The following is a 14,941-nucleotide window of genomic DNA, read 5'->3' as shown; positions in this document are numbered from 1 at the left end:
CCCCCCCCCCCCCCAGTGGACGTGAATGCCCAAATAACATAGATGAACGTGAGAGTTGTACATAGACTAAAGCTGATAAACGACATTTCCTCCAGATTGCAAGGTGACGTAGGCTTTCAATTAATTTGGAACAAAAGATAATCAGTACAGCATTTAAGTTTAAAAAAATTATAGACAATTTAAAGTATATGGGGTACAGTCGGCGCAGGGTGGGGTGGAATACTTCATTGGTTATCAGCCACACCGTCTAAAAACTTAAATCTAATGTCGTGCAAAGGCAGATCACTATAATGAACAATGTTTTACAATACATTACCTAAAACGAGAACATTAAAACAGAAAAACAGGTTGTCATTGCTCACTGGTGACATTGTAAAATACACTTATTATATTAGTTTGGCCTGGATGGCTCTACAACAGCACACATAAAATGCATTAACATGTACAAGAAGACTTTTAATAGACTTTTACCGCAATGTCATTGGTCACACAGGTACATTGACTCCACAAAATGGCCGACCGTGTGTTCGCAAAGTTAAAGGAAACCACGCAACTGCGAGGCATACATGCACATTGTATTTGTGTGGATCTTTATATTCTACTTTTTAACCATCTTTCTAAACATGGATTTAGTAACAAACGGTTCCAAACGCTTTAAATAGACAAACTCGCCCGATCAAGGTTTATCATACTCGTTTATACGTTAACTACGACAATAATTTTTATTGATGAGTCCATTTTTGAAGGTCAAATAAAGCACACATTTTCACCCTAAAACTAGTACATAGTACTCGGGAGTAGTTGATACTTGGGTGACTGAAAGTACTAACACACTGCTATTAAGAGTCACTGAAGAACTCATCACAAGTTGTTGGTTTGACGAGCCACCGACCCAACCCTTCAGATAGAAATGTAGCCTTCATGATAACCTTACACTGTTGGTAAGCATCAGCTGTTTTCTTCTCCTCCTTGTACGATCTCGGTCCCTTGGGTTCAGGTTGAAGAACTACATTCTTTTTACCCTGTTTGCTTTTTCGGGATCCACTCCCCCTCTTCTGGTCCTTCTGAGGTGAATCTGTGGCGCGCTGCCTTGAGTGAGAGTTCTCCATAATGCTCAAGTAGGTGTTGAAGATTTCCTTCTTAGATACACAGGATGCAACGCCATCCTTAGTCAACCCCGTCTCCGTTGTGATCACTTCAATGTCTTTATTACCCTCTATCCAGTTGATTCCAAAGCTAGGCGATTTGGAGGATGGAGAAATGCCGAAGAGGTACAGACTTGGTTTAGTGGTACCAACCATGAGAGGCTTGTTTAGAATGAAGCCTCTTGGCAAGGTTGGGAGGTCTGTGAGGCGTCCGTAGAGAGCTCTCGGGAGGTGGTCGTAGTGGCACTGCATGCCAAGAACAACGCTGGACAAGTACACTGGGGCAATGATCTTGCTCAACAGTGCACCTTGTACACCTAGGACATTCCAACTTGCAACCTTGTCGCTGCAGGTCATTGCAAAGAGGCGCTCTGGGGCTGTCAAAGCTTTCCCTGTTAACGGAATTGTACTTTCACCCTGTTTGATTTTTGCACGGAGGATGCCTCTTGCTCCCCGGTGTGGATGGGTATCACCGGTTCTCTTCTTGCTCGCGTCTTTGATGAAGCTTGCAGCATCTCCACAGGGTGGGCAACTGATATACAGATGAAACTGAACACCATCCTTAAGTTGTAGCATTCCACTGCTGCCACCAACAAAAACAGAGGATGTGGGATCATTCTGATGCTTCTTCAGCTGGTCTAAAAGGTACCTCTTCAGGCAACGGTGCGCTATAACTTCTGCGTGACAATCATATAAAGCCTTGCCCTTTGTATCCGGATCATTAGCCAAGGGACACTTTGAACCTGTTGCTATACAAATAACCTTTGAACTTTCAATGGTTCCTGAGGTCTGCACAATACCTGATAGGACCTTGTATTTCACATATCTCATCTGGCCAGCATGGAAGGTGACTTCTCGAAGCTTTTGTTCGATAATGTTCTGGATATGGTCTGCCCAAGAGTACTCTTTCCCTGGCCAGGTTGAATAACAGTCACTTGGTGTTGGCTTCAGAGCAATCGATGGACGACCATTGCTGGTCGACACGATGCCAAACACATCTAGGAGAGCCTTTCTGGCCAGCTCTTCCTTTGCAGTTTGTTTCTTCCTGCTTCGTGTTGAGAAACTCTTTCCTTCAACGATCACACTTATTTGGTAGACTGGATCATGTGGAGGTCCATCTCGACTGTCGACAACGAATGCCAAAGGAGCAATGTTCATTTCGTTTAGCATCTGGACTGGGTTCTTGTGAGAAGGCGGTTCAAAATCATCTTTAACTTCTGTAGGATCTAAACATAATTGAACAATTATAAGGAACTGCATATAAAGTTGTGAGAGTATAAGAGCTTGTAACAGGAGATCATTTCATAACCTTTTAAGCATTTCTTCTGACAGTTATGTACACACTTTACTTGCATAGTTTGTGAGGGATAATCTTTTAGCATTGACTATGATTTTGATGACAAATTAATGTTTACCTGCTAAGAAAGTACAAAAACTCCTTTTCAGTGAGTGAGTGTGTCTACAATGAGTTACTTTGGGTCATTGAACTTAATGGGTGAGCAGTTAATCTGACTGGGGCAGTCAGCAGCCCTACAGGTTTGTACATGATCCAATAAAAGTCCAGTTTGGACAAAGAATTACATGGAGACAACAGGAGTGAGTTGCCAAAGGAAAAGGATGTTTTTTCAGGCCTCTTTTTTTGGTATGGAACTATCCTGTAATGATAAACCAAGCTTACAACATGGACGCCATTGTGTATCTTTGAACATGTAACTATGCCAGGTTTTGCAGTTGCGTATTGCTCATGGTTGCCAGGACTCGAACTTCAACCCGAATCCTTTGCACTATTTTCGAAATTATTACCGTCAAGGTGTAAATAATTTATATTGGTGTTTGACGATTGATACTGAATGAACTTTAGAATCACTTTGCTTACAAAGTGGAAACAAACAATCCATCCTTTCCCAAGTCTCTGATGTTTTAGGACCGTAATGAAATGAACTTAGAATCATTATGTTTTCAGATTAAAATCAATAATTATTTTCTTTCCCCAGCTAAAATACCAAATGGCTCTCAGATTTTATGGCATACCTGTTCCAGTAAAAGAAAACAATAGGCTCACACTCCAGAAACGAAACAAAAACATTGGAAAGACTCTGTTTTGTGAAGTTGATTCTTTTATAGCTATTGCGATAAACTAACAGTTATTTAAACAGATTACCTAAACATGATTTAATTTAAAGGTTGAGGTCGAATAAATTATCAGTTGACTTTGTATCCAAACAAGCCTTAAAATAAGATTAATGAATCTAGGAAACATGTAGAAAGTACCATGGGCGTCAATCAGGGGGGGGGGGGGGGGGGGCAGGGGGACATGTCCCCCCACCTTTTGGAGGGTGGGGGACACAATATAAAATGTCCCCCCCCCCACCTTTTTGACCACCTTTATCATGAAGCCCAAGTTTTGCACTGTGTAAGACGAAACCCTGTGTCCCTATATGGGCATTAATCCTGTGGGCAAAGGATGACACAATATCCCCTCTCTAAATTGGCCCTAGATTGCATCACAGAGCATCTAAAATGCAAAATTTTCCCGGGCCCTTAATCGGGCCCACACCCCGAGCCGTAAAGGCTTCTCACACGCATGCTCCATCGTTGACAGATTTGCACCTCCCCCTTGAAAGAGTGGAAGGGACGTGTACCCGACCCCACCCCACCCCACCCCACCCCAATTTCGAAGGGTGGGGGACACAGTATCAATGTTTCCCGTGTCGTTTGACTACCTTTATTATGAAAATCGTGTTTTGCACTGAGGAACTGTGGAGCACTGGAACACAAATATTCACACAGCTCATTGTTCTGTTTCGTTTGCCATTTGGCCGCTAAATGGCCTAAAGATTGCACCACAGAGCATCTAAAAACACAAAATTTTCCCGGGCCCTTGAGCGGGCCCGGACCCATGCCGTAAACGTTTCCCACTCACGTGCTCACTATTTGACAGTATTTTCCCCTAAAACTTGGTTCATAGATCCGTACTTGAAGATGCTGTCAACCCAAAAGGTTCTATACTGCTGTTCACATTTTACAGATGTTCTCTTCCGTTCTGTATGCCTCTTATTGGCCTAAGATTGCACCACAGAGCATCTAGAATGCAAAATTTTCGCGGGCCCTTAAGCGGGCCCGGACCCATGCCGTAAAGGTTTTGCACTCGTGAGCCCACTCTTTGACAGGTTTACCCCCTAAAACTTGGTTCATAGATCCGCACTTGAAGATGCTGTCGACCCAAAAGGTTCTATACTGCTGCTCACACTTTACAGATGTTCTGTTCCATTCTGACAGATTAGCCCCATAAAACTTGTGTCTTAGGTCTGGTGATGATAGGGATGAAACGCCGTCTGAGCATTAGAATGCAGAAACAATATTGATATAACGAAGCTAAAATTGAGTTGCTTTTTAGATACAATAACCATGATAGCAAGAATAGGTGCATCATAGCTTGAAATAGGCATTTAATTCCAACATCTGAGAGGGGGAACATCACCCCTCAGATTCACTAGATTGCACCAGAGAGCATCTACGGGCTAAAAAAAATGCCGGGGCCCTAAAGCGGGCCCCGGACCCCACGCCGTAAATGTTATGTCCCCCCCCCACACTTCAAGACGGATTGACGCCCCTGGAAAGTACATGTCATTAAGGCCTACATGTAAACTATTTCAAAACATTTCCAGTTTGTTCATAATACAACAGACACAAAAGCATTGTGTTTTTGACTTATGTTACGGCGCTAACAGAGGGTGTACATACAGGTACGCTTGTAGGTTCTGCAGTGAAAAGTGTATTCCACTGTCTGTATTTAAGAAAATATGTGAAAAATTTTCAAACATATTCTGTCGCTTTGAGTTGTGTCTATTTTTCAGAATAACTTGTACAAATAAAACCATTAACTTGGTATCTAATCAGCTGTCACATTAAAAATCACACATGTAATTCATTTTCCTGTTCAGTGCCAGCATTCATAACATATGTCTTGAAGTCCACAAGGTACAATTTTGTTTTGTCTCTGGTAAAAATTACACTAATAATAATCCTTTCGACATTTTGTTTTTACAAAAGATTTTTAAAAGCAGAAAAGATTTCGATGTGACACTTTCATATCCGGTTGAAGGGTAATCACTGTTTAAATTAATGGCAATAACAACTTTGGGTTAGAAGTCTAAAGGTAGCTTCCAATAGTATAAAGCGTATTATAGAAACATTTCACTTTGAAGTAATGTGATTTTTAAAAAGGTATCAGTTTTAATGCCAAAAAATTTGAATCTGAGAAGCATTACTGTCAGTTACGTTTCTAAGATTGTGTATTCCTTTTAGGGATTATTCTTCCTGCATTTTTGTTAATAATCTTTAAAATGCCACCAAAATTGAATTTTCACACATTGGTTTTATGGTATGCTTTTCAATCTATAGGAACAAAGAATCAAATTGTTCCAAAAATCAAAGGTATATATGCCTTTAAAAAGCCCTACAAATAATAATTACTCGCACATGTATAACACACCCTGAATAAAAACATCTAAATTCACATGAAATAGCAAATACACTTTTTTGTCAGGTTTGAGGAAAACTGAAAACAAATCGCTGTAGAAAGAATCGGACAATTGTAAAACCTTCTGTTTAAATTATTGAAATTTTCTTGGTATTTGCTTTATACCATGCGGGTCAAATTGCTTGGGCATATTACAATAAACATTTCCCTGTCCACTTTCCCCTGTGACAATAAACAAGATACTTCTGTGCCAGTCCATTGCATGTTACTCCCCAGCTCTCACCGGTACCCATTTGTACTCCTGGGTGGAGTGAAGCAATTAAAAGTGCCTTGCTCAATCAAGGACACAAGTGTCGAAATTTACCAGGCCAGGATTCAAACCCACATTCTGTACAAAACTTAAGTCCACCGCCCTAAACTGCTCTGCCAAGACACCCCACAAAGTTACATCATTAATTTGAATTAACTTTCATGACTTACTAGATGAACAAAGACAAATCTGGATCATAAAAAAATAGTAAAGTGGTTGTAGCAATTAGGACTAAAAAATAAATTATTGTAAAAAAAATCAAGATTGAGTAGTACCATGATTATTTTGCTTGCACGCCATTGTCTTTATGTAATACAAAGCATTACGGGCGGCATTGGAACGAGCCTCGTCCTCAGTTTGACCGGTACCCTGACACACAGCGATGGGGGACGTTTTCAATTCCACTAGACATTGAAGAAGGTTCTTGAGGCTTCGCTCCTTCAGCTCAATGTATCTGAGCTGAAACTGTTGCTCCTCTGCTACAAGTTGCAGAATATGGCAGCTTTGGGAGTCTGGAGGGAATGTTGGATAAAAAGGAATTCAAGTGACAAAATATCTTAAAGTTGGTTCCTCACTTCTTTTTCTTGATGGAAAAACATAAAGGTGTGGAAACGAACACAATCTGACAATACAAGAATGCTCACAAGATTCACATTTTCAACTTTATCCTCAAGCAGGATTGAACATTCGATTCTGATTGGTGGATCCATAGCAACAATGAGTGTGATTTAAACACCCCATATAAATATTCTGCATTGTGATTAGTTATATGATATGTCTTAGTTTTAATAAAAAGGCGCACCAGTGGCAACGTATTATCTCATTAACCATTGTTAACAACCAGGGTACTATACCCAGCTGCGCGTTTTACCAAGATGTCTATTTTAGTCTATAGCGTACAGCAACTTCGTGATGCCTAGGTAAGTAATGTTGGGGGTATATTATAGAACAAATATTGACTGCTTTAAGGCAGTTGACACTATTGGTAATTACTAAAAATAATTATTATCATAAAACCTCTCTTGGTAACGAGTAATGGGGAGAGGTTGATAGTACAAAACATTGTGAGAAACGGCTCCCTCTGAGGTAATGTAGTTTTCGAGAAAGTAATTTTCCACAAATTTGATTCGAGACCTCAGATTTAGAATTTGAGGACTTGAAATCAAGCATCTAAAAGCACACAACTTCGTGCAACAAGGGTACTTTTGCTTTCATTATTATCTCGCAACTTCGACGACCAATTGTGCTCAAATTTGCACAGGTTTGTTATTTTATGCATATGTTGAGCTACACCAAGTGAGAAGACTGATCTTTGACAATTACCAATAGTGTCCATTGTCTTTAATACTCAAACTATAGTTAAAACTACAGTATGACTCCATTAGGGATCCTTGGGGCGAGCCATTTCCCCTCGGAGCTTTGCCTCAGGAAAATTAAACGCACAGGGAGAAGATCACCTCACGCATCATGGTTTTAAACAATGCATGTACGTGTAGCACCTGAATCAGTAAATTGTTGTATACTACAAAGTACAATGTACAAAGCAAATAAAACAGCAGCATGACAGATGGTGTCGGTAAAAATAAGCAACAAAAACAAAGCATTGAAGCAAAACAAAGCAAAGCAAAGCATAGCAAGCTCTCATCCATATGTCAACAACTTCTCTTAGAATAGAAAACAAAGGATGGGTCCGTTTGAGTATGGTTTAATCAGTAGGCCTAACCATGCAGTTTGTGACTATTGGATACACATGTAAGACAAATAATTGACTGCCACTGCCTTATACACTTGGTTTTGGTAGAGTACAGTAGCCAATCAAATACTGAGCTTGCGTGTACTTGTTCAAACATACTGAATATAATTTATATGGTATGTAAGGCAAACGTGCTACAGACTTTTTCAAACTCTGTTTGGGTAATTGCAACAATGGAAAAAAAGTGCACATCATGTGAGTTTCTCAACCAATCACAACAATGACAGGGGAAAAAACATTAGCTACATGTACATGTAGGTTGCAAAATTAAATGATTCTTGGATGCATTTAAAAGCACGTAACAACCTTGGTAATGGGAGACTTTGAAACGCTAGGTGGCAGCAGACTTACCAGGTAAATTTCCATTGTTTACGTAGTTCTGAGCATGCGCACATTCCAGAGGACAACGGATTTTACCTGGTAAGTCTGCTGCCACCAAGCGTCCTGAAAGTCTCCCATTGTCAAAGACCAGTAGGCATGCACAGTGCACCCTTAGGCATAAACAATTTATTTTTAAATGTTATGTTGGCGTAACCCGACCTACCCTAAAAATACGCCCGACCCTGGATCAAGGGAAGAAATTGAATGATTAAAAATCTATTAAAGATAAAATAAATGTCATAAAGAGTTTTAAAATATACTATTTGTTGTGAGTCTACTATCGGCTTTTAGAAACAATTCAAAAACATGTCATTTTCGTTGCTGTGAAGAAAAAAAACCCCGACCTACCTACCCTATTTTTGGGGGCCCGTTACGCCATCATAACATTTTCTTTTATGCCTTAATATGACCCAAACAGGTGCAATTTTGTACAAATCTGTGAACATAGTTTTTACTTCGATATTATACACACCATTTAATTTAGACACATGCACTATAATTAAGCATAGCCTCTATAAAGCACGCAGGAAATAATATATATGGCTGGGGCAGGGTTTACATAAAGCACCTTTAAATCTAGTTGTGTTGCTTTGAAATTGAGACAGTGAAAAAACACGATTAGCATGCTTGGATGATTAACAGCATAAAAACAGGGAACATTGAACAATGAATACAAAGAAAGAAGAAGAAGGAGAAAGGAAACCAACTTTAATGTCTTTTTAGCCAATTAAATAAAGGCCATTTCCTGCTGATGAAAAGATCTTGGAATGGTTTAGTTGAAGGAAGTTTGAGTATCAATGATTTTAGAGCATGTTAGGGAGTTAGCATTTGCTGCAATGTCAATTCCTCCTGCCACCAAAAGCGCATGGAAAAGTAATGAAATATTTGACGAGCACGGAAATTATTGCAGAAAATACTTGATGATTTAAATCATAATGTGCCACAGCTCCTTGTAAGCCATTACATGATGCTACTACAATGTCGTATGGACAAGAGCAAGGAATACGTCTTACAATTAATTTCATTTCATTTATTCTGGCTGTGAAGCCATGGACTCTAAGAACCCAAGAACCCAATTTAGAGAAGACATTGACAGTTTCAGTTTAAGATACTAAAAGGTACATGTAGTACTTTTAAGGTATTACATGTATCACCAAACTTAGGACCTAGAGATATCCACTGTGCCAAGGCCGACCACTCTTCAAAAAAGTAGTTCCACATACCGTGCAGGACAAAAATACTCAGCATTTTGAGACGCCCATAATTAGGTGCGATAAAGCACTGTATACATGTATGTAAGAACCTGCAGCTTCTAGGGGTACATTGTACATGCGCACATGTACATCTACATACTGTATTAAAGTGCAAGGTACATGTATTGTACCCACAGTCTCAAGGTACATGTATTGTACCCACAGTCTTGCTCTAGTAGAACAAAGAACCCTTCCAAAATGTCTGAATTTTATTGCTTTCGGCTTTCACCATCTGCAGGTACTGTGGTGGCACAGACTTCTAACAAATATATAATCCAGATAAGCCTAAAACACAAAACCATCGATGGTTTCCATTTATAATCTCTAAATGGTTTCATGTAGCTTCAGAACACCTCTTCAATAGAATCTGTCTTGTTATTGGTTGAAAGTGTTTCACTTGATGTACAACTCAGATTAAAGACAATGTTGCCCCCCCCAAAAAAAAAAAAAAAACCCACACACTGTAAACTATTTCTCAAATAATTGAAGCTACATTTGTAGCAGTTATTTACTGCAACCATGAAAGAAGTATTAACTGATGATAACATGACCTCCCAAACCGTCACCAAAGAAAAAGATGAGCTTCGCAGCACCAGGCTTTGCAGCTTTGCAGCAACATTGTTTTATGAAGGCAATAAATTACAAATAAAAAAGGCAAAGTTTGAACACTGAAAAAAGAAGACGTTTTACCCACCTTGGAAGTCCAGTGGATGAGAGCAGAGTCTAGTGATGTTATCTCCAGTGGCGTTCTGCAGGGTACAAGCTGTAGTCTTGGAAGATGCTGGTGCTGCCTTCTTCTACAAGAAATAAGAAATGCTTTAATTTTGCACTGCAGGGTTTCAACAAAGATTGATAGTAATAATGAACATTGAGGAATTGCATTGTTGAAGTGGGTACATACCAAAATCAAACCTGCCAAAATTGAAACCTCAAATAGGAACCAGTATTACAAGCTACAGACAGTGACGAAAGCAGTCGTGCATTCACAAAAGTATTTTAAACAATACAAAATCACTGTATCCTAAAGAAAATCTCCAATAAATGGCACCCTCTTTTGTATTGTAAGGGCTTGTTAATCTTGTTGCTGTCTCTTCTCAAAATAGGAATGGTTTTTGCTGCCACCACCTAATATCTAAAAAATCTAGACAATGCAGAGTGTACAACGTAAGCACAACCTTACCTTTGATTTTGTGGTTCCTGGTTCGATTCCTGGGTCGGTATCAGGCGGAAGTGCTTTGATGGTTTCCAGCATGGCCCTCGCTGCTGAACGTTTAGCAAGACGCTTGCTTTTATCCGTCCCTGTTAAACAGAGCATGATTTAAAAACATGAGGTGTTGCTAACGTGTACATGTTTACATGTAGAATGATCTGCCCTTTAAATCAACCCTATTTTTAAACTGGGTGTTGGCTGGGCCATATTCTCTTGTTTTTTTGTATTGTTACTAGACACCATGAACTTGAAATGTCCTAGGTGAAAGTGCAAGTTATGACCAAAATAACTTTTAAGAAATGAGCTATGATTGACAGCAGTCATTGTTTATAGAATCTTTATTTGAAGTTACTATAGAAACACAGTAATTTACAGCTAAAAATATTGCCAGGATATGAATTGTTTGCCCAGCACTCTGAGCAAAATACAATGTGCATCCCAGCATAGAGATTTCCCCGAGAACAAATATCGTTGAAATCTTATCCACTGTACATTGATCTGAGATGCAGTAATGATAAGAAGTATCAAATGTCACAGAGAAAAAAACAGTCAAAAGGCCATTCAACTTATTGCATGGGCCCCCATAACATGAACGGGAAACCTGGCATTATGTCCGGAATTTGCACTGCAGCAACAATAACCCCATAATCAAACATGAATCATTTGGTTGATCTTGCCGCCCTTTGTGGACTATACAGGTTGGTCTAGCTACAACCGCTCTCAGAGGGGAACATCTTTGATTCAACTTCCACTGTCTTACGTACCTTTCTCCTCAAACTTTCCTACAGTGACAGATACTACAAAGCTTCTGTCATGGGGCGGGCCAGTCTCCTCAATCTCATTGTACTCGGGTTTCCTCCAGCCTAAGAAGGTCACTAACTCCTGCAGCTCTCCTACAGGATTGTGGTTGTCTACACTGGGAGGGAAAATAATCATGAAACATGGAGATATTTAATATCTTCAGTTCTGTTGATTAGTTCCTAAGCCTAGGAAGGTCACTAACAACTCCTGCAGCTCTCCTACAGGATTGTGGTTGTCTACACTGGGAGGGAAAATAATCATGAAACATGGAGATATTTAATATCTTCAGTTCTGTTGATAAGTTCCTAAGCCTAGGAAGGCCACCAACTCCTGCAGCTCTCCTACAGGATTGTGGTTGTCTGCACTGGGAGGGAAATAATCATGAAACATGGAGCTATTAATATCTTCAGTTCTGTTGATTACAGTAGTTCCTGGTCAGTAGGTCAAATACAACCCTGGGGTGGATTTAACAAAGAATTAAGACTAGTTTGATCTTGAGTTAGGATGAGTAACTCATCCTGAGTTACTCATCCTAACTTAGGGACTAGCCATACTTTTTTTTTAAATATCCTAGGACTTTAACTACTATAGTCCTAACTCTTTGTGAAATCGACCCTGACACTTCACAAAGGCAACAAAGGTGATTGCCTCCGTGCCCCCTGGTCATTGCCTTGGTGCCCTTGGAATAGAGTAGAAAGTCCAGGCTTTGTTGTTCTCTGTTGAGTGACACAGTGTGTTACATCATTTTTTTTTTCTGGTGGTGTGCGCATGCATTGTACATTGTACTTCGCATATTATCTTGAATGACTGTAGGAGTTACATCACATGAATGTCAGATTGCTTTTGAATTATGTGACCTTCTACTCCACTCCTAAAGTCTCAGAAACGGACTTGGTTTTGGATGCAGTACTTACGATTCTGCTTTTGCGCTATCAATCTTTGGAATCTCTACTTCCCATTGTTGAAGAACTGCTTCTGCTGCAGCTTGTTTTGCGCACTTCTTACTCACACCATCACCTGTTAAGAATTAAGCAAATTCTTGATTTGAACAATTGCTTTCAAAAAGACTACAAACAGTAAACCAGTATGTAGTGTAACATTTTCAAAATCAACTGTTGAGCTTAATACAAGAACCGTTAAGCTTAATGCATCGTTGGTCTGGCCAGCTGTGACCCAATTGTGACACCATGGCTGTTGGACTAAACCTCGACATTTGGTTCGTTGTTGCACACGATAGAATGTCTAAGTGTCGTGTCCGAGCGAGCGGTTAAGAGCACTAAACTCAAGCTATGCCTGGCAGTGCGACTATATTCAATCATAAAGGCTGCACTAGAATTAGAAAGGAAGAAGAAGAGTGCTAAGCTCATGAGACACCATGATGAGTGAATGTACACACAAAAGGCAACCTACCTGTTCCAACAGTAGGCCCAGCAGTGCAGCTTATGGTGAATTTAGGTTGGTGGGAGAGACCCTCTTGGCTGATTGTGTTGTAAATGGGTGTCATTCCTAATTGAGCACAATGCTCCTGCAGAATGCTGACTGCTGTCTTACAGTTGGCCATGGTGGGTTGGTGGATTTTATTTATAGGGTCCTTTCAATGTTTTAACCTGAAAGTGAAAATGAAACGAAATATGAAAATGAAACGAAATATATCATTTGCAACATCAATCAATTGATGCAAGCAGCTTCAATTGCTGGGCAGTAGTCCCACTTGTGTGGCCAGTGGCCAAGTGGGCTACATTTAGCTGAGGATTCAGCTAGCCTTGGCCACACAACAAGTGGGGCTACGCTTAAGGCTCAAACATGTCAAAAGGATAACTTTCAGTACACATGCTGTGTATGGGCCTTTATGGCGCCACCACTTTTTCACTCATTTTTACAAAAAAGATATCTCAATCTCATTGAAAAATTGAATGAGGTAAATTATATACTAGGCCTATGTTTTTTTCATATCGAATGAAAAAGTGGTGGCGCCATATGGAAACTTTCCGGGCTCAATTTCATGGTTCTGCCACCATGCTGGTGGTCATGACCGAGGCCCAATTTCATAGCTCTGCTTAACAGCCAATTTTTTGCTTAACGGGCGCGCTTAAGCAAATTTTCATTTCATAGCCTTGCCTACGCAAACTTTTTGCTTAATGGGATAAGCAAGGAAAAAGGAGCCTTAGCTGGCGCATTTTTTGCTAAGCAAAAATTTCAGTTTACTGCTTTACTTGTGTGGCCAAAGGCAAGGCTAGCTGAATCAGATAAGTAAGGATTCAGCTAGCCTTGGCCACACAAGTGGGGGGCTGGGGGCTACATTTGACGCAGAAAATGTTGACGGCATTGGATGGGCGAGCAAAACAACTAAGTCTTATACGTCCGTGGTGACTATGATGGTCGTGATTGCCAGCATTATGTTATGGCTTATGCCGCCAGAAATCACCACCAACGTCAACGAACAAACAAACTACCAACCCAATTCACACTGTTAAAACATCGTATGTTGGCCGTTTGCCTAGAACTTGAACAAAAACCATATTTTTACGACATGCGACCGTAGCGTTGAATCTTTTAATGCAATACTAACAACAGTCATTGAATACTTTCAGTCATTCAAATGTAGAATAAATAATACTTTAAGTAACGTCCTGTTTTACGGCAATTATGATTGCAGGTGATGCTAGTTGTTGTGTCTCTTCACTTTCTAGTGAGTGAGGCATAGTCCAATAACCATTATCTCCTTTCTTTTCTTGTTGTTGTTTTTTTTTATTTTATTTTTTTATCGTGGAATGTATGTTGAAACAAGCTCTTAGCTATCCCTATGGGATATTATGCTTGTCTTTTCAGGGGGCACTCCTTAAAAAAAACAAAACAACGCATTCACACACCCCCTCGCTCGTTCCCAGTTTGATTGCGTCGAGACGTCAAGTTGGATCCTTTCTCAGGGCCTATGTTTTTTCATATCGAATGAAAAAGTGGTGGCGCCATATGACTGCTTTCTCCTCAATATAAGATGTCGCCAGCGGAAGGATCAATTCGGCAGAGCAGGGGGGCGATTTAGGTTTAACCCCCGGCCTGCGCCATTTTCTGATTTATTTCGCCCGCCATTTTTCTGTCAAATTTTCGCTTAAGCAGACGATCTAAAATGTTGTGTGCGCAGTTTGTTTACGTGCTTAAGTTAGTAACTGCTGGTGAAATACGTTTACGCTTAAGCAAATTTTTCTGCTATAGTAAGCAACAAAAAAATGCTTAACGTTAAGCAAAGCTATGAAATTGGGCCCGGTTGTGGATTTGTTTTTCGAAGATTTGGTTGGACTTTTGGGGGTTGGGAGACATGCAAATCGGATAAAAACAATAACATCTCTTTACATTAACAACCAATCATCACATTCTATGCTCATCCTGAACAAATCTACTCTAATATGATATCATATGAGATCTTCAAATGGTAAACTAAATCATAAATAACTCATTGTTTCGTTCTTACCTTCAATTTAACGTGTACTAGGCATGCCTTTTGTCATGCATTCTTTTCTGCAGTCTGGCAGCAGAGTACAGTGTGCGCGCAAGTGCAGAATTTTTCACCGGCAGCAATGTGGACAGCGCCACCAAGTGACGTAAAT

The 14,941-nt window shown here is 40.0% G+C and overlaps 1 protein-coding gene across 2 annotated transcripts; it reads right to left on the bottom strand.

Annotated features, from left to right (window-relative positions):
• Position 1: 1 nt before the first annotated feature.
• Positions 2-14,912, bottom strand: LOC139949308 (double-stranded RNA-specific editase 1-like). Of its 2 annotated transcripts, XM_071947725.1 has the most exons (8): positions 14,806-14,912; positions 12,747-12,943; positions 12,251-12,353; positions 11,300-11,451; positions 10,506-10,624; positions 10,020-10,122; positions 6,214-6,450; positions 2-2,371 (listed from the first exon to the last, which is right to left on the bottom strand). In XM_071947725.1, exons 2-8 carry the CDS (start codon positions 12,895-12,897, stop codon positions 840-842), a joined length of 2,397 nt encoding a protein of 798 aa, XP_071803826.1. In that variant the 5' UTR covers positions 12,898-12,943; positions 14,806-14,912; the 3' UTR covers positions 2-839. The 2 variants fall into 2 exon arrangements, with proteins under 2 accessions (XP_071803826.1, XP_071803827.1); XM_071947726.1 differs by lacking the exon at positions 6,214-6,450.
• Between the last annotated feature and the right edge of the window lie 29 nt (positions 14,913-14,941).

This window comes from Asterias amurensis, chromosome 16, assembly GCF_032118995.1.
Source record: "Asterias amurensis chromosome 16, ASM3211899v1".
Classification (NCBI taxonomy): Eukaryota; Metazoa; Echinodermata; class Asteroidea; order Forcipulatida; family Asteriidae; genus Asterias; species Asterias amurensis.
The sequence above is the reverse complement of the archived record's forward strand: the minus strand, read 5'-3'. Positions and strand labels throughout refer to the sequence as shown.

Bases quoted from the DNA above. Each gene is read 5' to 3' on its own strand.
- LOC139949308 (XM_071947725.1), bottom strand. From the start codon at position 12,897: ATGGCCAACTGTAAGACAGCAGTCAGCATTCTGCAGGAGCATTGTGCT. The intron at 10,123-10,505 runs GTAAGGTTGTGC...TATTTCTTGTAG, and splicing joins CAGGAACCACAAAATCAAAG to AAGAAGGCAGCACCAGCATC. The intron at 6,451-10,019 runs GTGGGTAAAACG...CATTCCCTCCAG, and splicing joins TCATCCACTGGACTTCCAAG to ACTCCCAAAGCTGCCATATT.